Below are 25,735 nucleotides of genomic sequence, written 5' to 3'. Positions count from 1 at the left end.
GAGAGGGGCCAAGGCCAAGTGCTGGTCTGAACAGTAAGCCGAGATTCACTTCGCTGGGCTCCTTGCCACCGATGACAGTCCGCCCGTTCTCTCCAGCTAACGAGGGCCCTTGTACCATCTGCGCACCGGCGAACGTGACCGTCCGCAAGATGCAATGTTTCAACAAGGATCTACGAGTGCCAGGCCACGGGTGGAGCGGAGAGCATGACATTTCAGCAGAAACAAATGCAGGACAGAGCTGGGAAAGGCCGGGCTGCCCTGGTTCACGTGGAAAGGAAGGGACTGAGGCCGCGAGGTCCGGAGAGGAGGCGCCCAGCCAGGACGGAGGAGCTGCCTACAAGCAGGGGGGCTGCGTCCCGTGCCAACAGCCAGGGCAGCTCGGGGGGCCCGCAGGCCCTCGCGAGGAGCTCAGCTTTGCTTCCGTGTGCTGGGAAGCCACTGGACAGCTTTTGTCAGGAGAGTGTGTCTCTAGCTGCGTCCACAGTGAATGACAAGGGACACGAATGGAGGCCCAAGTGACTTGGGGCCACTGAGGTTTCTGGGTGAGAGGTGGTGATGCCCACCCCATCCCGGCTGGGGTTTGAGCCTCGGAGAGGAAATCATGAATGTGGGCCGTAGCTTTGAGACTGGGAGTCACCATGTCTGCTAAAACCACACGCCGGCCCTCCGGGGGCAGCTCCCATCCCCGCCCGGCACCTCGCAGGCCCTTTAGGATTGTCCTTTGCCAAAGCACATTCCGTTCCACGCAGGATCGTTTGGCAGCTCTGTGTGGGCGTCCGGGCTCTGCCCATCTGTATGTGGCCCTGCAGAAGGGGTGAGGCTGTCCAACTCGGGAGCTCAGTGTGAGCACAGCCCAGGGAGGCGGGCACTGGCCCTTTGCCCCCCGCATGGTCTCCGCAGGCTGTGGTTAAACAGGATTGCACACACAGAGCCAGTCCTGGCTGGTCCCTTCGAGGAAGCAGAGGGAGATTTCCTGAGCACGCCTACCCTGTCCCTGCCCACACCCCACACACGGCTGGTCATTTTCGGTCTTCGCCACCAGACCCCAAGGTCAGGGGTCACAGCAGTCACTGACGCATGTTCACGTGAGGCACCCAGCACAGTGACTGCACGGCGTGGACATGCATCCCATGACAGGGGCACCTGGGTGGCTCAGTCGGTTGAGCGTCTGACTCTTGATATCGGCTCAGGTCATGGTCTCACAGTTCACGGGTTCAAGCCCTGCACTGGGCTCTGCGCTGAGAGCACGGAGGCTGCTGGGGTTCTTTCTCTCCTCTCTGCCCCTCCCCTGCGTGCGCACACTCTCTATCTCTCTCTCTCAAATAAATAAATTTTATTTAAAAATAAAAAATTTAAAAAAGAAATGAAAAAAATAAAAATACATACATTTAAATGCCCCCATACCAGAATGAGGGATGGCACCGTGTGGGCCTGGCACCCACACTGCCCTCAGCAGCAGCGGGTCGTTCCTCACATTCCTCATCCCTCCGTCCACAGGAAGGGACAGAGTCTGGCCTGTGCTTCCTTAGGCCTTGGAACTTCACCTGCTGGTGCGAGGGCTCATGTGCCGCTGAGGGAGTAAATGAATCGGTGCCTCTGTCGTTACCGTTGAGAATGTCCCGGGAGCAGTCAGGGCAGGAAATAATAAGAAGGATTTGTATCTCCAGGAGGAGCTCGCAGCCGGGGTGGGCTGCACAATTGGAGAATGTTATCATGGCTCGGGCCCATTATTGAGAAAATTAGACAAAAAACGTAATCACACGGAGAGACTTCAGAGTAAAACTTCGTCTGGCCCACTGGGGACTGAATGGATTGAATTTTCATTATTTCCTTTTGCCTTCATGGTGATTGTATACCAGATAGAGGGCACAGGTCCCTTCACTGGGGGGGCTTTGTGTTTCCTGGAGACTTGCCACACACCCCCGGCTTCTGGGTGAGAAGTCCGGGGTGTGTTTGCATCGTGACCCAGGCACAGCGCTGCTGATGTGGTGGGGGTGGGGAGGGGGGCATCCTCAGGACAGACGGGAGCACGGCGGGCTGGGAGCCCCAAGGTGGGTCAGGTGGGTGTGGCCCCGAGCCCACCTCCGAGGAGGGGCACTACGCTTGGGCCAGGCCGGAAGCCCACCGTGGCGGCCTGCTTCATCGCCCGGCCCCAGGGGCAGATCCCAGGGGACGAGCCCACTGAGCAGAACACGCGGGACTGAGCCTTTGACACGAGGCAGCTGCTGGTGATGTCTCCATGACATCCATAGGCAGCTACGGTTTGAAGTCCCCTCCTGGAGAGAACATGACATGGGTTTCCAAGGCCCAGAAGTATGTTTAGCCCTGGGTAGAGTCTGAATGCCATGTCCCCTGTTTCTACATTGCCCACCTGCCACCTAGATTTCTCCACATTCTCAGCAAGGTGGTCGGCTTCTAAGAGACTCTCAGAGCAGCTGCAGCAGGGCAAGGGCCAGGGCTAGGCCAGGCAGACTTGGGGACTGGAGGGGCTTCTGGGGGAAGGGGTGTCAGGACCAGAGGGACGTCTGCTGGGGGGGGTGTCCAGTGGGGGGGTGTCTGGAGAGGGTGTCCTGTGGGGGGCATGTCAGGACTGGAGGGGCATCTCCTGGGGGGGTGTCCGGTGGGGGGGTGTCTCGTGGGGGGGGGTGTCCCGTGGAGGGCATGTCAGGACTGGAGGGGCATCTGCTGGGGGGGGTGTCCGGTGGGGGGTGTGTCTGGTGGGGGTGTGTCTCGTGGGGGGGGGGTGTCCTGTGGGGGGCATGTCAGGACTGGAGGGGCATCTCCTGGGAGGGTGTCCGGTGGGGGGGGTGTCTCGTGGGGGGGTGTCCTGTGGAGGGCATGTCAGGACTGGAGGGGCATCTGCTGGGGGGGGTGTCCGGTGGGGGGTGTGTCCGGTGGGGGTGTGTCTCGTGGGGGGGGTGTCCTGTGGGGGGCATGTCAGGACTGGAGGGGCATCTGCTGGGGGGGGTGTCCGGTGGGGGGTGTGTCCGGTGGGGGGGTGTCTCGTGGGGGGGTGTCCTGTGGAGGGCATGTCAGGACTGGAGGGGCATCTGCTGGGGGGGGTGTCCGGTGGGGGGTGTGTCCGGTGGGGGTGTGTCTCGTGGGGGGGGTGTCCTGTGGGGGGCATGTCAGGACTGGAGGGGCATCTGCTGGGGGGGTGTCTGGTGGGGGGTGTCTGGAGGGGGTGTCCTGTGGGGGACATGTCAGGACTGGAGGGGCATCTGCTGGGGGGGTGTCCGGTGGGGGGTGTCTGGAGGGGGTTTCCTGTGGGGGGCATGTCAGGACTGGAGGGGCATCTGCTGGGGGGGGTGTCTGGAGGGGGTGTCCAGTGGGGGGGTGTCTGGAGGGGGTGTCCTGTGGGGGGCATGTCAGGACTGGAGGGGCATCTGCTACGGGGGGGGTGTGCACGGAGGCATCTGGTGGGAGGACATCTGATGGGGGGGTGTCCTGTGCAGACATCTGCTGGAAGCTGGCTGCAGTCCCTCTGTCCCAGGCCTGTACCTTGGGTCTGCTCCTGACTTGAGGTCTCAGACCTTCCCACACAAAGCCCTTTCGTGTTGGAGGAGGCTGGGGGCACGGAGGCGTTTCCAGGGAGCACCTTCTGGCCAAGCTGGTGGCCAGATCAAATCTTTTGTAAATGTCTTTTGCTACAGTCTCTTCCTTGCTGGGAAAACTGGGGGGTGGGCTTCCCGTGTCCTATGAGCCACATCTGACACCACCACCACCTTCTCTTTACGCCCTTGGGAATCCGGTCCGTGGCCGTCAAGTGGGTCCTTCCCGATGGCTGGAGATGCCCAGTCTTCCCTGCTCTTCATAGGGCTCATGTTTCAAATCTCAAGCTGGGCCTCCTGGTGCCAGAGCCTCCTCTGCAGCCCCCCATCTGGCTGGCTCACGTCTGTGCCACACCTCTGGATCTTTACTTACTGTGTGTGTGCCGTGAACTTCGCTCCTCCCGAGGGGTGCATGCCTGACCCAGCACAGTGGAGGCCTTGGAAGGGGGCTGCTGTGTGGCCACGGCTGTTCCTTGTTCCAGGAGAGGAAGAGGGGCCGCCACGCAAGCTGGCGCTTTCAGAGACTGTCTACGTTTTTATGGAAGTACCAGTTGTACTTAATATGTTTTCTTAATGGTTATGTAGCTGTCAAATAAATTCCATTATTTCTTATTACATCATTAGAGACCATTAAAACGGCATTAGCATGCTGATGTAATTATGCCGGCAGACACACGACGGCCACAGTCATGATTTTATAATCTAATCCCGGCTGTCCACCGTGGTGCTGATTGATGCACGGGCTGCCTCCTCCAGCACCGTCAGGTGGGCGGTGCCGTGGGACCCGCCATACAAAGGAGACTCCGTAGTCGGTGGGGGCTGCTGTCGGCGCTCGTCTTGAGCCTTTGGACCAGCCCCGAGAAGGCTCGGATCAGCCCAGGGCACCGCGGGAGGCCAGCCTAATCCTGTGATCAATCTTCCTGTGTTCTCCTGATGCAAGGAGCAGTTTAGTTTCCCATCTGTGTGATTTACTGAATTGATGAAAATACAGTGCTCTTGTTTTCGAGACAGTTCCTGGAGGTGCAGCGGTGGGAACTCAGCACACTGACACTTTTCATTAGGATCTCCTTGTGCAGGGCCGGGGGGATGCCCAGCGGGACGATCCCGTGAGTCCCAGTGATGCTGAGGCCTACTTCATCCCTCCTTCCCATGCCTCGCACCCCCACCCGCTCCCACGCCTCCCTCCACGGGTGCGAGAATCCGTGGAACGTCCGTTTCCTGGGGCAGAATTGTGTTTATTTGGCTCCTGTCTTGTCTCTCTGGTCTACGAAGACATTAAAGAGGAAGTCGGAGAAAGGGTCAGAGTGGCCTTCAGCTCGCTGGGTTGGCCCCTTTGGCCTGTAGCCCAAGTGATGACAAAGCCATGGATAATTTGGGGATGTGCTGGGGCACTGCAGATTAACAGTGATGAAGATTATGTTTGGGGTCAACAACATCACTCACAGCCGAGAGCCTCCAGCAATGAAACCCGGAACCGTACGGAGCCTCCCGTACGTGGTGGCCGCACCTCTACTTACTGTGTCCACTGCCCACACGCTCTGGTGGTCACAGGTGGATGCTGTCACCTTCCTCCACCTGAGTCCAGGATTTCCTCACTGACGCCACCTTAGAGGGGCAGAGAAAGAAGGGCCTAATGTTCAGGGTCCTGTCTAACTGGGACAGGGGCACTGGCGTGCTCTGTGTGCACCTTGCAGATGGCCGAGGTCTGACCGAGGGGCTAGAGACAGCTACACTGTGGGTTCAAGGGTGTGTCACACTATGACGAGACTGCCCCAGCCCTATCTTCAGACCGAGGATGAGGCCGTGGGGAGGGAGGAGTGGGTCCGCTTGAGTGAAGGGTGGCCCTTTCTCGTTGTAAGTAAATCCCTCTGCTTTGGGTGATGATGTTTGTATTTAAAGTATTGGTTGAGCCCTTTCCTGTTGAGAAATGACATCTCAGCTCAGAACAGGTTAAGTTACGTAGCCTTTCTAAACCTCAGGTTCCCGACTTGTAAAATGTGGATGGTCAGCACACGGTGTGGGCTGTGATGTGGGCCCTGCTCTCAGGAGGCCCTCTTTGGTTCAATGCTCTTCTGTTGCCGTCCCTAAAGTCGTCATACGTTATTCTTCAACAGGGGCCCCGCATCTCCCTTCTGCGCTGGGCCCCCAGAAATTGCATAACCGGTTCTAAGGCCAAGAGCTCATTAGGCGCTGCCTGCTGTGTAAGCATTCGGCTTGGCTAGCCTGTACCGTTCCGCTAGTATTTTGTTGCTGTTACGGAGCTACTCTAACGGCTAACTGTGAATAGGTCCGATTGCCAAGAATAACCCTTTCCCCAGGCTTGCACGAACCCCCAGAGTGTGACGTGCTGGGTGGGTGGCATAGTTGTGTGTTGGACTAGACGTCCCAGGATTTAGGGCTGAGAGAGACACTGTGCTTCCTCCTAATAATCCTTTGATCCAGGAGAGGAGGGTCTTCATTTCTCCCAGGAGGCTGCTGTCCTTCAAGGCAGGGACTGGGCCTAGCACTCAGCGACGCATCTTCAGAGCCTAGGATGGTGGTGTTGGGCACGTACCTGGTGCTGAATATTTGCTCAGTGACGGACTGACTGACTGAAAACGAGTCAGTCAATCTGGCCTAAGTTTGTATCCGTCTTTCCGCTGCCTTAAGGTGTTGGGCAAGCCGCTTAAGCTCGCCTCGCCTGTTTGCTCAACTGTAGGATGGGCATCATGGCGCCCGCACGAGAGCTGTGGAGGGTTAAGTGCTAAGTGCGTGCAGACACTCAGCACTCCGTAGAGGGTAGCGCTCCATATATCGTAGACTATGAAAATGAAATGTTGTTTAAACCAAGAAATATGTGAACACGTGAAAAAAGTTACACTGAAATAAAACGAAACACCGTGGTAAAACAGAAATTTTATTTATTGCCTGTGCTGCCAATGCTAGAATTCTCTGCTCAGCTTCTCATTTTTCTCAGGAGAACAAAGTAGAGCTCATTTTCACGCACCCGCCTCTCTCTCCGGAGTCAGAGACGCTACGAGTACGCGTGCATCCTCACGACTACGGAGTGGGCAAGTCAGGACGCTTTCCTCAGGCCCCGTCCCGACGGGAAGCCTTTAACGTCTGCCAGGAGTCCTGCCCCTCTCACCCGTGGGAACTGACACCACAAGGAAGGACAGGAGAAGCACACAAAGTGGCCCGAACCGGGAACACAGAGACTCGTTCCCGCGTGGAAACCGGCCCCGAGTGTTGTGTCACGTCGTGGGTTACAAACCGGAATATGTGTGCAGGCCGGGCATCCGGCAGCCTGGGTGTCCAGAGAAACAGAAACAAACCGAGAAACAGAACAGTGAGCCTCGGTGCCAGGGGACGCCCCTGCCGAGGGGCCCGGCAGGCTGGGAACCCCCGTTTCCCAGGAGGGAGGCTCCTGCCCGGCTTTGCTGCAGCACTCGACAGCCAATGGCTTCAAGTAAAAGCCTTAGTGGGTGCCGGGGGGGCTCAGCCGGTTAGGTGTCTGACTTCGGCTCAGGTCATGATCTCGTAGTTCCTGGATTGGAGCCCCGCCTCAGGCTTTGTGCTGACAGTGCGCAGCCTGCTTGGGATTCTCTGTCTCCCTCTCTCTCTGCTCCTCCCCCACGAGAAAACTTGAGTCCAAGTTTTCAGGTGCTGCTTTTGTTTCTAAATGTTTGACACTAATAATTCAGTTATTTATTTGATTGTGAAATTCATTAATCCTCACGCACTGTGGGAGTCCAGCTGCCTTGGAAGATATGTCCCCGGGGCCCGTGGCCCTGCAGACGTGTTGGGTGCGTGCTCTCAGGTCAGATGGGCACCCGGCCGTGCAGGCACCGCTGTGGATGTATCGCAGGTTTCTTGGGACCAAACACGTCACCTCTCAGTTGTGGCCGGAAAACAATACATTGTTCTAGCAAGTAAAAATCAAGCAAATGCTTTAAAAGTCCAAAGGCAAAACATAAGTATGGATTAATCTGTTTTCTTCCAAATACTCCATGGGAAGAAAAGAGTGCCAGGTAAGGCATTCCCTAGTGACAGAAGGAATTCCCAAACTGTACGTAATCACACAGTAATTGCGAATGGGAGACAACCTGTAGTAAAGCAATTGCCCAGCCCTTTAAGAAGATAAAGCATCATCAGTATTATGTTTCAATGAAGGCTTGTGTTAAGTTATCGTGCGGTAATTTTGTAAGTCTGTGTTTCGTCAAACAAATCAGAATTGATTCTCTCAGTCCTTCCACTTTCGTGAACCCTCCATTTAGATATTTTGGAAAGCTATTGCCTGATGTTTGGGAGGCAGGAATATACAATTGTGCAGAAAGTATGGTAATGGAAAGTATGCTTTAGGAATATATGTGTGCATTATTTTGCTATTTCATGGAATTCTAGAATTTTGTAATTTGACATGGATGGAATGAGGCCTGCAAAGATGATTCTGTAACAGCCAGACATGAACTCGTTTTTCGTTGGTTTTCTGTTCATGGCTTGGATCAGTCCCCTACCAAACTGTGGAGTTAGGGACAGCTGACGAAAAAGACGAGGACGAACCTGGTGACCCCCAGAAGCAACTCAGGGTCAGTACCAGTGTGAGGGAAAGAAAGTGTGAGCAACGTGGTTCTGGGCCCTGTAGCCAGGAAAGGACGCTGGTGAAGGCCACCCATCCGTCCATCGTCTGTCATGCATTCTCCATCCTCCACCACCCCTCCCGCTGCCCTCCCTCCCTCTATCCCATCTATCCATGTTACAGGTTTTACCCCAAATCCAGGATCAAATAGACAAAGCATAGGCCAGTGCATTAAGCCAAGGCAGAATATGCTGGTAAGAAACATTTTAATTAGATATTGTGATCTTCTTTTTATCCCCCAAAAGTCAAGGGGATCTAGTGTCTGAGGTTTATCTCTAAGTACAGAGATAAGGGCCGTTTAGCCAGCGTTAATAAGGAAAACTGTAGTCAGGTTTGTTGTCTCTCTGTTAGACCTGATACAAATAATCCTGTGTCACGTGTAGCCTGTTATTATAGAGGAGAAACAACAGCCAAATTAAGTAAACAAAGTGGAACCCTCAACTGACAGGAGTTTTTGTGTTCCACATTTTGGACACAGTGTTAACTCACAAGAAAAATAAGGTCTCACCGGGAATCACCTGCCTTCCCCATTCTCACCTGAGTGGGTCTGGGCTCAGGTTGAGTCCAGTGTCTCATAACTCATAAGATTTGACTGTTGTGCGGTGAAAATTAACACGTAGAAGCCTCACCTGGTGACTCATGGTTATTAAGAAGATTCCTATGTCAGTATCTCGATAGTATAAAGACAGAGCATTAGATTCTTGTTAAGTGTCTTCAGTGACAAAAATAGGGGGAAAAGGGACTTCTAAAGAGTCCTCATTTAAAGAAAAGACCATGTAACTCTCACCCCTAACACTCGGGTTAATGGGGATGTTGTTTGTTTCATCAGCCTTAAATGATAGGATGGGGAATTCTGGAGAAACAGCAATATGTCAGTATTAAAGTGCTAGAAGCTACTTCTGTTGCTTGTTAGCATGTTCTGTGACCGTGTAAAAGAAAGTGAGTAATTACCAATATTCTAATCGATATATAGTTCTAAATGTTGTATAATCATATGTTGTAGATATGTGAGCGTGTCACATATTGACCAGGTTATAGCCGCTAGGAAGCATCGAGTGGAAACACTGAATTTAGAGCTCAAGACCACTTGTGTCTGCGACGGAGACCGCCAGCTAGAACAGCAGGGCTGACGCACCCTTCACCTGCGTGCACGCACACCGTTTGCTTAAGTTGGCTGAAGGGAGTTCTAACTCAGTGAGTGCTGCCGGATCTCGGGGAGGTATCTTTTCCTATTCTTTCCAGCCTGACTCCTAACAATAATGTGCGGTTTTGTTCTCCTGATATGGTCTCCAGGAGGGGCCGCTGGAGCCTTGCACCAGACGCACATGCCCCCCGGGGTTCTCTGGGCTGAGACCGTGAAGACTCTCTCTCCCTCGAGCTGGGAGGGTTTGTGTCTGGCAGGCGGGCCCCGCCTGTCGGCATTTCTTCCACCATAAAGAGCTGTCCCCTCTCGCAGTAAGTGAATTTGACCCTCGGGAAGTCCGTGGTCCTGGAGGAAAATGGACTCGTGTGACGCGTGCTGTCAGCAGAGCACCTCGTGGTAGGTCGGGTGTGCCGTGTGTGACCAGTCTGCCCGTAGCGATTCCGTGGCCGTGAGCTCGCCATGCTAGAGCCGTGGGGTCGGCAGAGAAGTGGCTGATCTTGCCCCTCGTCTCCACCATGTTGTTCCAGACAGGGGATGACTGCCAGGGTCGGGGGCGGCATGGCGTGCAGAAGCACTGTGAGCCCACGAAGGCCTGCGAGTGTGGGCCTCACAGAAGAGGCTGGAGGAGCAGCGGACCACTCTTGATGGGTGGGGGCGGAGGACGATGGGGTCAGTTAAGGGGGAGGTCCTGTGCCACCCGGCCAGCCAGACACCCTCCCCTGATGCACATCATTGTCCCTTGCAGGTGAAAGGGAGTCGTGTGCTGATGTCACATAGCAAGGAAGGACAGGTACACAGCTGGGTCATAAGCCCCTTAAACTCTACGGTGTTAAATTGTAAAATGTGATAAAAACAATAAGGTCACTGACGTGTGTGAACGTGCTTAACACACACCAGGAAGCACCGTAGATCCTATTTGTGGTTCAATATTTGCAAACGTACCCGTAACCCCAAAATCAATATAGCGCTGTGTGGTCGTTCGAAGACTTGTTGCAGAGGGGTGAAAGTTTTGAGTTTCTCACCAGTACATTCCCAGCTGGGGTTGAACAAGGAGACGCCTGCATTCTTACTTCGGCTCATATCGCAAACACGTGTCCTTTTCACTGTCCAGCACTACATTTTCTACATCTTTGTGCTTTTTGTTGGTGATTTCACTGTTTGGAACAGCCCCCGAGTGTAGTGCATCGTGTTCTTATGTGCAAGAAGGCTGGGCTGTGCCTTAGAGAAAATGCTGTATTAGAAAAGCTCAGTTCAGGCATGAATTACAGCGTGGTAGGCGGTGAATTCAATGTTAAAGAAGCAATAAGTCTATCAATGAGGTGTCTTTAAACGGAAGCACACGTGAAACAAGGTGTCATGTACACTGACTGGCTGGGAAAATGGGACCAGAGTCTGGGCAGAGCCCAGCCCTCTGCTTCCCCAGGAGCCCTGGTTCGGTGTTCCTTAAATCCGCACTTGTGTTGACCGTGTAAGACATAACTCCGCAGATAGCAGGAATGTGTGTTTCCAACGATTACTGGTTGAATCTGAATGAGAGTCTGAAAGTCAAAGAACAGAATTAGTTTCTCTGTTTTGTAGTAAAACATAGGTCTTCCCTTATAACTTCATGTTCGTCTTTCTTTGCATCTGTTTCAATGATTTCTTCCTGATCTAAACACCAATTTTTTTGTATCAATAGAGCTGGAATATTTTGTTCTGTGTGAGAAACTCTCACTATCTATTAATAAGTGACTTTCTAAAAAAAAAAAAAGAAGGCTTGTTTTGCAAGGCTCTAGGCATCTGTTTTATTTTTTACTTTCTGGTTAAACACAGAAATTCCCCCTTCTGTGCCAGCATTGTGCGTATGGGGCTATTTTCCCCAAGAATTTGAAGAAACAGAGCTGAAGAAGGCGGTAAGGACAGCCCAGGCCACATGGTCCTAGAAGACAGTAGCAGCTCCTGGCACCCCGCTCCCACCCCACAACCTGCTCACACCCTACTTATCCTGAACTGTTTGGGCGCAGGGAGATCCTGCCGATCGAGTGTGGCTGTTGGGAATCCTGCTGCTGGCCAAGTTCCCCGCTGCAACCCGGGGCCAGCCTTACGGGCAGTTTCTGAGGACGGCTGCGTCGGGCCTTCGGGGTGAACCTTCACTGCTCCAGGCCTGGGAGAAAGGCTGCCCCTGAGTTAGGACTGAGGAGCTGATACGTGAGATGAGGAGAATGCCTCAGGACAGTCTTGCTGGCCTCCATCTCCAGCTGTCCACATGGGAACAGAAGTCCCGGCTGGTGACCACAGCCCCTTCCTGAGGGCCCCCGGAGCCCTGGCAGACCATAGGGCAGGGTCTAGGCACACCCTCCCAGTGGGGCGCCTCCCGCACGTACTGCCTCCCGAGACGGGAGGAGACCCAGCAGGGCCGGGCGGGCGGCGGGGAGCTCTCTGGCCGTTTCCTGATGCCGCATCGAGTGTATCCCTCTAGCTAATATTTTAAATTCTCTCCCAACACAGCAATCCCTCTTTTTCTTGCCAGCCCCTGCTTCCCCTGGGCCTTCAGATTGCATGCCCCTGGGGTCTGGAAGGGAGAAAGCCCTCAGGGCTCTCGGATGAAGCCGTTTGTGTCCACCCACTGTTTGCAAACAGCCCTGGGCTCAGAAGCACCAGTTTACTGCAAGTCAAGGCAACAGATTAATATTACATCCCAGGGATCACGAAGTAGAAGAGGGGAAGGAAATGAATCACAGGCTGACCCCCGAGAGAATCAGCGTTTTGTGGTGATCCCTGTGCTTCTGCCGTGGTGGGTTCGGTCGCCGCTCCGGGCGTTGTTGCAAAGAGTTGTCAGATAAGTCCTCGTTTGGTTTGGGGATCTGACGCTCTCTGATGGTGGGTTCACGGCAAAACCCAGCCCCTGCGTCCAGCTCTCGAGCTCACGGTGCTTCTTACTTCAGAAGCCCCTGGTGGGAAGCTCAGTGAGCGTCCGTGTGCTCCCGGCACGGCTCGGTGCCCCGAACCGGCAGGACATGGTGGTGCTTGGCCAAGGGGCAGCAGGGTCTCTGAGTGCAGTGGGCATGTGTGCGAAACATCTGGGGACGAGGCTGGTCTCTGCTCAGCCCCTACACACCTGCCCTCCTTTCCCTTCCTCGTATCCGGGACGCTGTGCAGCACTGGTCGTCGGGCACTGGCTTCCCACGGCAGCTACTCCGGGAAAGCCGGAGCGTCTGGGCCAGAGCCCGCCTCCCCACTTTACAGCTGGGCGAACTGAGGCCGAGGAGGTTGCAGGCCGAGCGGAGGGGACGTTGTAGACTTGTGGGTGAGAGCTCGGTGTAGAGACTTCCACGTTGCCACACGTCGGGGCAGGTATTGGGGAAGAGCAGGTCTGAGACCCTGTCGTGGCACCGGGTTGGACTGCTGACCCTCCCTGAATGTCCTCTGCAAACTCGGGTTTCCTTCCTTCCCGAGAGACTCGCGAGAGAGGACGGGCCTGGTGGCGGGGCCGGGGCTGGGCGGCCCGGGGGCCGTGCCGCATCACCAACGTGGGTTCTGAGAAGCCGACGCCCTGAGTGCTTCCCGAGTTCCAGGCGCGTTCCCAGGTGTCAGCTGCGTCCCTTGCTGGCCAAGCTGCCACCCACAGCTCCCTGCCCCTCCTGCCGGCCCCCAGGGAATGGGGGGCAGGTGAATGCACTCTCCTCCACCACGTGGGTGAGCCAGGAACCGGGAAAGCCCAGGGGGTCTTCAGAGGAAATTCTCTGCACCTGAGGGAGGATTTGGGTCTAGGGAATTCTTCCGCCTAGGAATTCTTGGGCGTTTAGATTAGACGGGGAATGTCATAGAAACGACACAGAACCCTCAGGCCCCGGTGTGAAGACCTGTTATTAGTGCCCTTTTGATGGCAGGTGGGGCCTATTCATGTGGATAAGGACCTTCTCTCAGGGGAGAAGACAGCTGCACTCGGTCACGACTCGGTCACAGCTGTGACTCTGTCACATCCACCACGTGTGTGAGGCCCTGGCAGGGACCCTCCACGTGCCCCCAGAGAGCCAGCCGTTTGGGAAGCTGCAAATGTCCTACGAGACAGCTAACGTGCTCAGTGCCAGGAGGCTCTGTACCTTCCGGCGGATCTGGGAGAGGGGTCTGCCGTGGGTCAGAGTGTGGATGCGGGGGCGGGTCAGGCCAGAAGGGACTCTGAGCAGGGGAAGAGGCTCGAGCTCACCGTGCTGGGGAGACGGCTGTCGCTGGGATCTGGCTGGGCAGCTTCAGATACAGGCCCGGTAGCCTTAGACTGGGGCTTAGACTGGGTGTGTGGAGACAGCAGGTCTGGAGGGTGGGCGACACATGCTCCTAAGGACGGCCCCCTGGGGGCACGTCGGGCCAGGACGCAGCCCGTGACTGGGGTCAGGGCTCTAACCACTGGCGGTGGGAACCAAGCAGGAAGGACGGACATGGTGGCGTTTTCGGGGAGTTTCAGCAGAGTTTTGTGACCGTGCAGACATTTCTTGCACGAAGAAATCGAAGAGAAAGTCCACAAAGCTGGGGCTGATTCGAGGGTCTCCTTGGGCTTGAGGGGGTGCCGAGGCTCCTGTGCTGCATTATGGGCCGGACACAGCGGGCTGCCCGCGAGAGGTGAGCCAGGCACTCCTGTGAGGAGCAGGACAGAAGTGGGACCGCGGTGTCCCGAGTGGGGGTCATGTCTGAATCCACAAGAACGCACGAGCTCAGAGCAGACCTGGTCGAGACCACGCGAGACCCAGAAGCAGCCGCTCGCCTCTGGACAGATGAACGGAAGGCAGGGGGGCCAGAGATGAGACGCCGAGCGGGGGCAGGTTTTCTTACGGCGGTTCGCTGCCAGTTTTGAGGGTGTCCTGATAACCTTCACGTGGCTCTCGTTGAGCACGGCCTCGTTACTCTGTTCTGACTCTTCGTAGTTTTCCTCGTGTCCCCGTTTTCAGCACCTTTAAAAATGACTGTCGCGACACTGACAAAGGTGGTGGAGAAGGTAGGACTGGCAGCTTGAGGAAGCGTCCGGAGAGATGTGACTTACCAGCTGGAGGGCCTGTTGAAGGCCTGGCACCCGCAGTTTCCGGCGCCCCGGCACTGGGGCGGGACTGGATGTGCAAAGTCCCGCACACACAGTAGAGACCTAGCAATGGCAGACGAGTGGTTTTGCTCTTCGAGGTGGTGTTTTGGTCGTCGAATCCACGCACACGGAGGAGGTTCCGTGGTCCAGCCCCTGCACCGAGGGAGGACACTGTAACGCGAGAGCCCATCTGTGGACGGTGGCAGGAGCCTCTGGTGATCACCAGGAAGGACAGCTCTCCAGCTGCACCCTGACGCCTCTGGGGCCCTGCGAGCCCCTGCCGGGCACAGCGGCGTCCGTGCTGGGGCGGGGAGGGGAGCACCCACCCCCCTGCAGCCTGCACGGCACCCTCCTCTCTGTGGGACCGGCCCTGCACCTCACACCCTCATTCACCAGACGGATAAGAGATGGGGGGATGCTGTTTTCCGGGAGGGGTCTGGACACCTGAGGCCAGGAGCCTGAGGAGCTAGGACACGGGTTCTGGTGAAAGGGACCCAACCCCTCCTCCCTCCTCTCCTCTCCCTCCCCTCCCCCCTCCTCCCTCCTCTTCTCCCTCTCCCCTTTCCTAAGGTCCTCCCTTCTTCTTCCCTCTCCCCTTCAGACGAATAAAATTATTTAAAATGAGATATATTTTTGAAACTGATGTTCAACACAGTATTTAAAAAGCTTTGAAAATTTTAATCATTCCTGTCTGGCAATTCCCTGCTAGTTATTTTTATACTAAATAGTTCTTAATGACTTTGATAAGTTTTTTAAACGGTTCCTGTCAAGAGAAATTTAAAAATACCAGTCTCTCTCCTTTCTGCTTTTGATTCCTACCACTCCTGTGGGAGCCAAATACTAAAATCTGTTTCCATAACAATTTTTCTTCTTCCCTCGCAAGAATATCTGCTTGTTCTTGTTGGTTGGTTGTGGTTGATTTGAATTTTTTATAAGAGCGCTGCCGTGGATGGGTTAGAAAAGCAAAGCCTGTCGACAGAATTCCTGGAATATGGGGACAAAGAGGCACGGCGTCGAGAAACCCGGAGCCTGGCGGAGGTCGCGCGTGGAACAGCAGTGGCTTCGATGCGTGTGTGTCGTCAGCGTGTCCGTGTTTCCCGCGTAGCTGGCGCAGAAGCGACACGCCGTGCAGAGCGGTTCTGAGCTCCTTCTTCCTGGTCTCTTGCAGTGTCGTGGGCCCAGCGGTGACCTTCAGACTGAGCGCCAGTGTCCAGAACCTGACGACGGGAGATGTCGCGCAGGCCGCAGGTAAGGCTGTCTCGACACGACGCACGTGGGCATGCGCTCGCCCGGCCCAGGGACGACAGGGTCGGTCGGCACCGCGCCTCATCACCACTGCGCGGCGGGCTGGGCTGCAGGTGCAGGATGAGGACCACACCGCTCGGTCTGAGCCAAAGAGCCTGGCGCCCAGGGGAGCAAGGGCCTGGTGTCTGCGGCGGCCCCCGCGTGGACAGAGCAAGTGCCATTTTGCTTTGAGGTTTTCCGCGTTGTCCCAGGTGAGAAGCACACGCCGGCCGTGCTTCTGTCTGTCCCGGGCCAAGACAGTGCAGGATGAAGGGTTCCAAGAGAAACAGAGAACTCTGTTCCAGCTTTGCTTCTAGGGCCCTGGGGATTCCTGCTCACCTGCCTTGAGACCCAGCAAGTCATCTCGGCGTGTGGTGGCCGTTTGCCGTGGAACGGGCCTCGGCAGGGCTCCGTCTGGCGGGGTCAGCGGTCGGTCTTCTCTGGTTTGGTGGCTGCCGGATTTTACTCGTAGGTCCTGGTGCCCTTGGTAGTCCTTTTCGCGGAAGTAATGATTTCGGTGGTCAGTAATTTTCGGTGAAGGGAGAGCTCCTTGCCAAGTTGTGCTCTGCTCCAGAGACCCAGCCGATTTCGACCGCGTGGAGAGCCCAACGCCCCGGGCTTCGCTTCCGTGTCCTGGGTCGCTGTGAGGCCCCTGTGAGGTGTCTCGGCAGGCAGTAAAGTGTCATTCCCAGCCGAGCGGCTTGATGCGGCCCCAGGGAAAGAAGCCGGCAGCTTTCGCTCCAAATGCCCTGCCCCCTGAAAGGGAGGGGACCCCGCGTCAGTGGCCGTGGCCCTCGTGGCCGCAGGCCCCTCCTTCCCTCCGGCATCCATCCTCGCGTCTCCGCGGCGGAGACGGTCAGACGAAGTTAGGACCCGGTCAGCGACTGTGGTTTTTTTACGCAGAATCATTAACGGTTGTCCCACAGGTGGCCGCTCATCCCAGTGCTGGGAAGCAATGCTTTCCCAGTCGGATTTGCTGGGACTTCAGGGCACAGTAATGAATGGTATAAAATGGAAGGAGGTCTTTTCAGCTTTTACAGTCCTGGCAGCCTACTCCCTGGCGGTGGCCTTTCATTTCTTTTATTGCTTTCTGGGGAAACTGGGGTTGCTTATTTAAAATCTAGTTTGCTGGTCATTTTAAACGTGTTCGTGTCCCGTACTGAAATGCTAGATCCCGGCGGGAATCGCACACCGGGTGTATGTTTGAGAGCCATGGCAGTGACTTTCTGAATTCTTGAATCTGCTCGGGTATCCCGGTGCGCCTGCCGGACTTACGGGACTGCCGGGGCTGTGCAAGCTGAGGGTTTCTTGTCGTGCACGTGCAAGAGGCTCCACGCGCGCTTTCAAAGAATTAGTTCTCTTGTGTTGTACGTAATTTTACCATGTTACGCACGTACCTGGTGCTATACGGGAAAAGGGTTAAGAAAAACAGCTTGGTGACCATCAGGACTCTGTGGTTTGGCAGTGGATGTACCAAGGGCACGACTGGCACCAAGGTCCCGTCCCCGAGGAGGAGAAGTGAGCTCTCTGAGCTCTAGACTCCCTCACGTGTTAACAAGGACAGGAAGTTTTCGCAGTCTCTTGTTTTAGAAGGTGATGGGGAGCCCTTGCTGCGAGCGACTGATCGGCACTGTCGGGCGGGCCCGCGTCAGGCGGGCTGGCGGCCCTCGGCACCCTGCACACCAGAGCCTGCCGCGGGGATCGCTGCCTGCGGACACAGTGACTGTTTGCGTGTGCTCCCCTCGGGGGTTCAGTGGCACGACGCTGCAGGCATCTTATGAGGGGGGAAGCACCCCCGGTGGTGGGACTGAAAGGGAACTTATTTGGCTAATTTCGCACAAAGTGATACGAAACGTAAGGAACAGGCACGTAGTTCCCACGACAAACGTCCTTGCTGTGCGTCCTGGCTGATGAGCGCAGCTGGTTTTCTGAGCCCAGATTCTGCTCCCGGTACGAGGGGACCCTCTCCTGGACTTTCTGCCCCACTTATGAACCCGAATGAGTGGGTGACAGGACGCGGGAGCGCGCGGTGTGAGCGAGCGAGGGGAGGACGCGGGAGCGCGCGGTGTGAGCCAGCGAGGAGAGGACCCGGCTCCCGCGTGAGCAGGTGCTTCCGCGTTGCGGAGCGTGTGGAAACCGCTGGTGCTGGTGTGTAGCTGGCGCACGGCGGATCCAGGCGCGGGGCTCGCTGACTCGACGGCTGAGCACGCTGTGGTGAGTGGCAGTTAGTTACCGCTGCTCTCTCTGGCCGGGTCGTCTGATCAAGCAGAGAAATCCTCTGCTGCCCTTCACACCCCTTGTTCTCAAGTAGTGTGTTTCTAGTCGATGTTTGCGTTTCTTGTGTCGGAGAAGACGTGGGTAAGTGACCTTTGCCTCCCGCTCTGCGGCACCGCCCACCTCATGACCCCCGGGCTCCCGTCACCTCCTGCCGGGGGTCACCTTGCGGGCCGTCCCGGTGGCAGGCCGTGGACGTCCGGTGCCGGGCTTCTGCTCGGCGGCGTGTTCGAGTCCCTCGCCGACCGCGTGGCTGGCGGTCGGCCGTCCGTGGCAGAGTCTCCCTGGGACCCGGAAACGCTGGGCTGCGTGTGGGGCGGGTGGCCCTCGGGGCTGGTGGGGTGCGGTAAGGGCCGTGCACGTCAGCAGGAAGCACCGTTTGGCGGCCCCGGGAGCAAGTGCCTGACGGCTGCGGCTTCCAGAAGGTTCGGACGGGTGAGAGGAAGGGAAGGGCGCTGGCCCCATCGCTCCATTCTAAACAGCCAGGTAATTGCTTCTGGCATCTTGACAAGTGTTTGCCGGAGTGGAGGGCGGTGCTGTCAGCGTGGCGGAGCCGTGCTAATCGGCCCAGCTGGAGAAGACTCCCGGAGCCGCGTTTCCGTAATTAGAAGTTGTGAAGGCCAGTTCTCCTCACGGCTTCACCCTGGGTGTGAAGGAGTCAGTGCTACGAAGGGGTTTCGTGTGTCCTAATTTGCAGGGTTACCCGTGTAGCAATACGTGAGCGGTGCTCAGGGAGGGGTTAGGGACGGGGGTTAGACCAAATACTAGAAACCGTACTACTCGATATGCACTGCTGGACAAAGGGAGCCGATGCATTACCGACACCATTTGCGGGAGGAACAGGTTCTCCCTCGTGGAGGGGCGAGTGGGTGCCGCCCGGTTCGCTCCAGGAGGCGTTTGGCCTCCTTCGGCTGTTGGCATCAGTCACTCTCTGTGGCCCCGGGGTCCCCGGTCGTTCTGGTCTGCTTTTTGCCGTTTGCCGGGCTGGCCCAGGCTCCCTGCCTCCCGTTGGGTACGGACGGGACCGGGAGCCCACCGCCTCGCCACCTGCTGCTTCTGGAAGGGCCCGGGCCACGCCCACCAGGCGAGCCTCTCCTCTGCTCTGACAGCCTGTGGGAAATACCAGGCGGGGCCCCTCCTGGGTGGGATCACGGTCTGTGTGCCTTCCTACCTGCCCCACAGGCAACGTGTGACACGGAGTGCTACGTAAGTGTCGCCAAATTAGTCACCGGTCTTCACGCTTTGTGTGGAAAGTCGCCTGATTTTATCAGCAGGCAGGCTCTGTCTGCATGGGCCCAGGGGTCTCGTGTGGAGCCCAGCGCGTGGAATTAGTGCCCTGTCCCATCGTATAGACCCCTCAGCGTGGGGCGGACACGGGCTCACGGAGGAGCGGAGTCCCGTCCAGGGGTGGGGGCTGAGGTGGGGTTCCCAGCTCGTGTGTGCCGTGTCACCTGCAAGCTGTGGGACTGTGGGAAAGTCCGGGAAGATGGGGCACGGCCCTGGCTTTGTGGGTCCTGTGAAGGTCAAACGGGGTGCCCTGCGAGCTGAAATTTCAGCAGGTCGATTACTGCTGACCTTCCGTTCCCGCCACGGGTCCGGGAGCCACAGCTGCTGCTTCTGTAACGCGAGGGTGATGCGCGAGCACAGTCACGATAGCGGATGGATGAGCGCTTCGTCGGGGGTGACCCACGCGTGCTGTGTGCAGCCGGGTCGCTTCTACGAGCCCAGCCCTCTCCCCGCAGCTCTGCGTGCTCCCCCAGATGACGGGCCCTCGGATCTGAATCTGGATCTGGTTCCGGGGAACCCACGTGGGGTGGGACTTCAGTGTCTGCTTCTAGTGGGCCAAGGAGCCACTGGCATGACATGACCTGAAACGCCTACCAGGGTCCGTCTGCCCGGCCTGCCGACTGTGGTGGCGGGCACGAGGGGAGGGAAGTAACGGAACCGGGAGGCCGTTGCTGGTCTGAGGTGACGCTGGCGTGGAAAGGGCGACGACGGGGGCCCAGACGCTCAGGGTCTGGACGCGGTTTGCAGATTTAACGGACTCGGGCAGGGGGCTGGATGTGGGGTGAGGGAAGGAGAGGTGGAGGGTGGCCCAAGCACCTGGTGGCGGGCGTCCCGGGTGGGGCAAGGCGCCCCTGGAATTAGACGTCCCGATGCGGGCGGGCGGGCATTCGCATGTGGCCTGGGTAGGACTCGGGCACCGGCACGGCGTTTCTCTTCGCTGCCTCCGCCGCTCCGTGCCCACCGCCCCAGCGGTTCTGCGAGGGTGCACGGGGAGCTCCGCGCATACAGGGATGTGAGCAGCGGCGGGCGTGAGGGACTCTGCGAAGACGGCCTCGGCCGGCCCCTTCACTGCTGTGCTGAGCATGAGCGTCCGAGCCCCGGTCCTCCCCGTGTCCGTTTCTAGTCGTGCGTGCTCTCTCTATAGGCGGATGAGCCTCCGGTGTTCTGTCAGCATCTTAGCACAGAAACGTGTCCAGACAGGAGGAGCACGGCCCACACCTGTGCGAGGGGACCAGGGAAGGTGCCGGGGGACCCCTCACCGTGTGCACCTCGTGGCCACGGCTCACAGACACGCACCCCGTGCAGGCGAGCCAGCACCCCCTTCCAGCAGTTTCCGTCAGCCACAGCACCGCCTGCGGGTCCGGCGCAGCCAGCTGTCTCGAAGGGGGAACACGGGTGTCTGTTACAAACCCCCTTCCTGCGAGTTCTTTCACAAACCGCGGTCCCCGTGGCCTCTGGACGGCCGCGTGATTTCTAGTCCAGGTCGGCCTGTCATTCCGTGGTGGGCCCAGTGTACCCGCATGGCTTTCTCGTGATGGCTCCTGTCCCGGCTGCTCCCTGGGCTCGGACAGCCCTTAGCGCCTGTCCCTCAGGGGCTCGTGGGGGGCAGGCTGGGAGGGCGCCTTCCCGCTGGGCAGCCCTCCCTAGCAGCCCACGAACACACCCAGGTCTTAGGCCTTGGAGGCGCCCCCGTGTCACGCTCCGGGAGGTTCTCTGAGGCCCAGTGTTTGAAGAACTCTTGCACAACAGGTGTGTGACAGGCTGGCCCCGCCACAGCCCTTTGCACCCATTGGCCCACGGCAGCAGAGCAGGGTGGCTGAGATGGGCAGGCTGGCCGTCACCTGGCCGGCCGTCCCCAGGGCAGGTCCTGCAGAGGCTGGGACTCAGGAGAGGACCTCTCACTGGAAGGACAGAGGATCAGGAAGGTGTCAGAGCCCAGAGCTGTGTGGGGCGGGGCAGAAATGGGCCCCGGCATTTGGGGCCAGCAGGAGTCTATTTGGCACTTGGGCAAGAAGCCCCTAGATGGCCGTGTGCAGGTTTGCCATTGACAGATCCTGCTGCTCAGAACCCCAGCCGAGGTCGGCTCTGTGTCCTTACGGCCCGTTTCCCGTCCATCAGCCGTGTTTTCCGCCTGCCAGGGCTCCTTGAAAATGAGCCTGGTGACTGACGCGGCAAGGCTGGTTTCCCCGCCCGTCTGGCCCCGTGGTCCTTCTCCGTGGGAGGCACACGGTGACGTGCGTCAGGCACCTGCTCCCCCTGCGGTCAAGGACGGCACCCCTCGGGCAGCTGGCCGACCCACCAGCAGAGCGGGCAGGGGTCAGCTGGACGGCGTGAGGCATCCAGTGGAGCTCAGAGCGATGCGGCTTCCCTGCCCGGCACCTGTTTCTCCAGCGTGGGTGTGTCGGCTGCCGTGGATCGCCCCACGAGAGGTGAACGCGCCAGAGCCGGTTCCGTTTCCCACGCTCCATCTGGATGTCCGCCGTGCTGCCCCGTGGCGCCGGAGGCTGGCAGAGGAGAGCCTCGAAGGACAGGGGGTGGGTTCAGAGCCAGAGTCCAAGTCCCGATTCTACTTTCCTGTGTTGAGACTGTGGACGGCTCGTTGGGTCTCGTCGAGCCCTGGGTTCCCTCCTTGTCAGATACAGGCCTGGTGATTATGCTCCGCGGGCTTGCTTTAGCGTCAAACGAGGTAGGACGCATTTGGTGGGAGAGGAGATTTAAATTCCAAGGGCCGTGGGGGTTGTTAGCTGCCATCGCCCACCTCGGACCGCTGTTGTGTTTGGGATCAGAAAGACACTGGGCCAGTGCATCGCGACGTAGCCTCTTTCAGTGAAGGTCTCAGGTGGCCCAGGAGCTGACAGGTGTCGTGGGGTTGGAGGGTAACAACATACCGTGTGTTGTAAGAATGTGGAAGCCTCGTGGCCTAGTGCACGTGGCTCGTGGCTGTGTGTAAGAATGTGGAAGCCTTGTGGCCTAGTGCACGTGGCTCGTGGCTGTGTGTAAGAATGTGGAAGCCTCGTGGCCCAGTGCACGTGGCTCGTGGCTCGTGGCTGTGTGTAAGAATGTGGAAGCCTCGTGGCCCAGTGCACGTGGCTCGTGGCTCGTGGCTGTGTGTAAGAATGTGGAAGCCTCGTGGCCCAGTGCACGTGGCTCGTGGCTCGTGGCTGTGTGTAAGAATGTGGAAGCCTCGTGGCCTAGTGCACGTGGCTCGTGGCTGTGTGTAAGAATGTGGAAGCCTCGTGGCCCAGTGCACGTGGCTCGTGGCTTGTGGCTGTGTGTAAGAATGTGGAAGCCTCGTGGCCTAGTGCACGTGGCTCGTGGCTCGTGGCTGTGTGTAAGAATGTGGAAGCCTCGTGGCCTGGTGAGACCCCCGGGTTGTGCACGGAGACACGAGAGCTCGGACCTTCCCACTGTGGGGTGGCAGGTGCGTGGGTGGCGTCGCTGTCTGGGCGTCTCCGCAGAGGCGAGCCGGCACACGGCTGAGATGCTGGCGATGGGTGGCACCAGGGAAGCCGGGCTGTGGGTGGCGGCCGGAGGCATCAGCACGTGGTGTGAACGTCACGGGAAGGAGGCTCGGGAAGGAGGGCGCCCTGCGCTCCGGCACCTTGGCCTGGAGCCCACACGCGGGGTGCGGTGATGCTCGCTCGGCATTTTCTCATGAAGGGTTTGTGCTCGCTCGGCATTTTCTCACGAAGGCAAAGCACGAAGAGGCAAATTCCACGTGGAAAGTCTTCCACAAAAGCACTGACACGGTTCCCGCCGGGGTGTAAACTGGTACGTTCAGAAGCCCCACCAGGCTCGCTACGGCACCGGCATCCCCGGCTCAGCCAAAACCGTTTGTGACGGAGCTGATGGCTGCCCTGCTTTCACGGTGGTGACGGGGGTGAGCCTTAGTGTCTGAAGGGTCCCAGTTATGGGGATTTGTCTGGTTTTATGAGTCTTCTCTGAACCTAGCCGACCCCACCAACAGCTGCTTTCCTGTGTGTGCCGTGTGACTTCCGACGGGAGGGCTGGGAACAGAGACGCCGTCTGCCGGGCTTGTGACGGCCGTGGGGGCCCCAGGCAGAACAGAGCGGCACAGGGACAGTGAGGGAAGCAGCACACGGTGCCTCCCCATTCCACCCGGAGACCTGCCTTCCCGCACTCCTGCTTCTCAGCATTGTCGGCCCGGTGCTCTCCCCTCTCCCTGCAGAGCCCTGCCGGGACCCCTGGCCGCGCCCCTGCAGCCCAGTCTGCCTTCCCCGTCTCGTCTTCAAGCCCACGTCCTGGATCGTCTCTGGCTGTTCGGGAAGAGGTTAGAGGGCAGTGCGGTCGGCTCCTTGGAGCTTTCACCCCCCAGCACCCGCCTGTCCCTGCCCCCTGCCCTGTGCCCCTGCCTCGCCGCTTCCCCAGAGTTGGCCAGCCACGCCCCGCGGCCACACAGGCCTTCTGGCCCTCAATGCCATCACCGTTCGTACCTTGTCTGTGGCTGCCAAGCCTGACGTGCTTACCGTGGCTTTTTACGGAGCACACTGGCTGACCCCAGAGGTCCGGGACAGTGGTTCTCAAAGCACGATCCCCAGGGCAACACTGCCAGCGTGGCTGGGAACTTGTTAACAAATCACCCCTGCGCTCTGGTGTGGGGCCCAGCTGCCAGGGTGAGACCCGCCCGCCAGGCGTGGCTGCTGGCAGTGACGTCTGGGAGCCCCTGACCTCTCCGTCCTTGAAGATAGAGCCAGGTTGTCCCCGTCTTTAGACCCCACCACTGAACTTGGTGCCTTGCCCGTGGCAGGAGCTCAATCAGCGTTTGGGTTTGATACGAACAACGAACGTGAAGCAAAAAGAACTGTGAGGCGTTTGAAATACGTTTCCCCTGTTTCATGAGACGCCCTGAATGCAGGAGTCTTCTCTGAAAAGCGTGTTTATGGCATTTTCATTTGCGTGGAGATAAGACTTCACCCTGACTCTACCCCACACCCCTGTGAATACGCCCCCTGCCGCCCCCGCCGCGGCCACCAGCCTCCGCAGCAGACCGCTTTTCTGTGCGGTGCTGGGAGAGCAATTCCAGGAAAAGAGGAAAAATGCATCCTGTCTCCCTCCAACTTAGGATCCTGTCTAGGACAATGACTGCTCGCCCCGTGACGCTCGAGCGTGTGCTGAGCAAGGACGGCCTCAGGATCCAAGGTTCTGCTGCTCGCTTGCCAGCACTCCGCTTCCGCTGCGGGCCCCGCCGTCGCCAGCCTGCCCCAGGGGTCTGCTCGGTCCCGAACCATGTCTGGACGGGCAGGCGCCTCCAGGAGGGGCGGCCACGCGAGGCTGGGACAACTCAAGGGACCTGCGGCCTAAAGTAAGGTAAACCTGCACATCTTCCCAAGAGAAGATGCCCAGTGCTGGAGAGGCGGGAGATGTGTGAAGGTGCCCCCACAGGGAGAAGCCCTACGTCGGGTTCCGGCCCCCCGACGGCCCCCCCCGACCCGAGTGGGGATGGAGCCTCCAGTAGAGGCTTCTCTCCATCCCGGAGCCAGGAACCCGGCCCCTTGTGGAAGAGAGCTTGAAGAGAGGCTGTGCTCGATCCCAGACCTTCCCACTCACCTGACTGCTGGCCAGATGGGCGGTTCTCAGAGAGGATAAACGGAAGCACAACTCGGTGTCAGAAGGGACTTTGGGCACATAAGTAACCTGGGGCCCCACGGTGAGACATCGGGGCATAGAGCAGGCTTTTCCCAGGAAAGTGTTATACCTGCTGTTCCACACGTTATACCTGCTGTTCCGTGCATTATACCTGCTGTTCTGTTCCATGTGTTATACTTGCTATTCCACGCGTTACACCTGCTGTTCCACGCATTCACCATATTCTCTCTCTTGAGGAGCATGTTCAAGGGGTAAATCTCCTGTGATTTTCTTAGTCCGAAGGAGTACCGAGGGACAGTAACATTCTCATGCTCCAGGGTAATTTCTATTCTAAATATGCAACTTATCATCATTTAATAGAAGTCAGATTTCTTTTATCTGTAATTAAATCTACAGCGTGTTAGTTTTTGGAGGCCCTTGTGGACTTTTGACTTTATTCTAAATGCACGAGTAACAGAGTTCCCGGCATCAGTTTGGGGAATGGTTCCACTTCCTATACGCTCTCTGTGGAAATGTGAGAGCACCCTTGACATGGCTCATGGGCTGTGTGGTGGCCGTAACCCTCCCTCCGGCCCCCGGCACAGCCCGGTCTGGCTCTCGTCCTGGCCGGCCCCCGTGCCTCTTCCGTGCTTACCTGAGATGCGCCCTTCGCTTTCGGGCAGCTGGTGCTGGGAGGCCCACATGCCGAGGGCCGGTTCGCGTCGTCCCCGCAGACTCTCCGAGGTGGCCTCCGTCCGCGCTAGTCCTCGGTAGGCCTGTGCGGGGCTCCGCTGGGACCTCGTGCCCTCGGTTCCACGACAAAGACATGTGTTCGGGGAGGACACGGCTGATTCGGATGCTCCTCCGAGCCTCTCGGCCGGAAAACCCCATCCTGGCTTCTGGGGCCCGAGGCCAGGACAAAGGTTGGTGCCCCGTGGAGC

General features: G+C 58.0%; 1 protein-coding gene across 5 annotated transcripts in view; it reads left to right on the top strand.

The window, feature by feature from the left end:
* The window catches only part of PTPRN2 (protein tyrosine phosphatase receptor type N2), a 766,821-nt gene that overhangs the window by 316,896 nt on the left and 424,190 nt on the right, over positions 1 to 25,735 (top strand). For all 5 annotated transcript variants that reach the window (XM_047094888.1, XM_047094886.1, XM_047094889.1 and 2 more), the window contains one exon: positions 15,532 to 15,611. In XM_047094888.1, coding sequence (XP_046950844.1) covers positions 15,532 to 15,611 — 80 coding nt within the window. The remainder of the gene's footprint in view (positions 1 to 15,531; positions 15,612 to 25,735) is intronic.

This window comes from Lynx rufus, unplaced genomic scaffold (assembly GCF_022079265.1).
Source record: "Lynx rufus isolate CCGP_SWC_20201006 ecotype Redwood Valley unplaced genomic scaffold, mLynRuf1.p SCAF_4, whole genome shotgun sequence".
NCBI lineage: Eukaryota > Metazoa > Chordata > Mammalia > Carnivora > Felidae > Lynx > Lynx rufus.
Note: the sequence above shows the minus strand (reverse complement) of the source record. Positions and strands in the feature narration are given on the sequence as shown.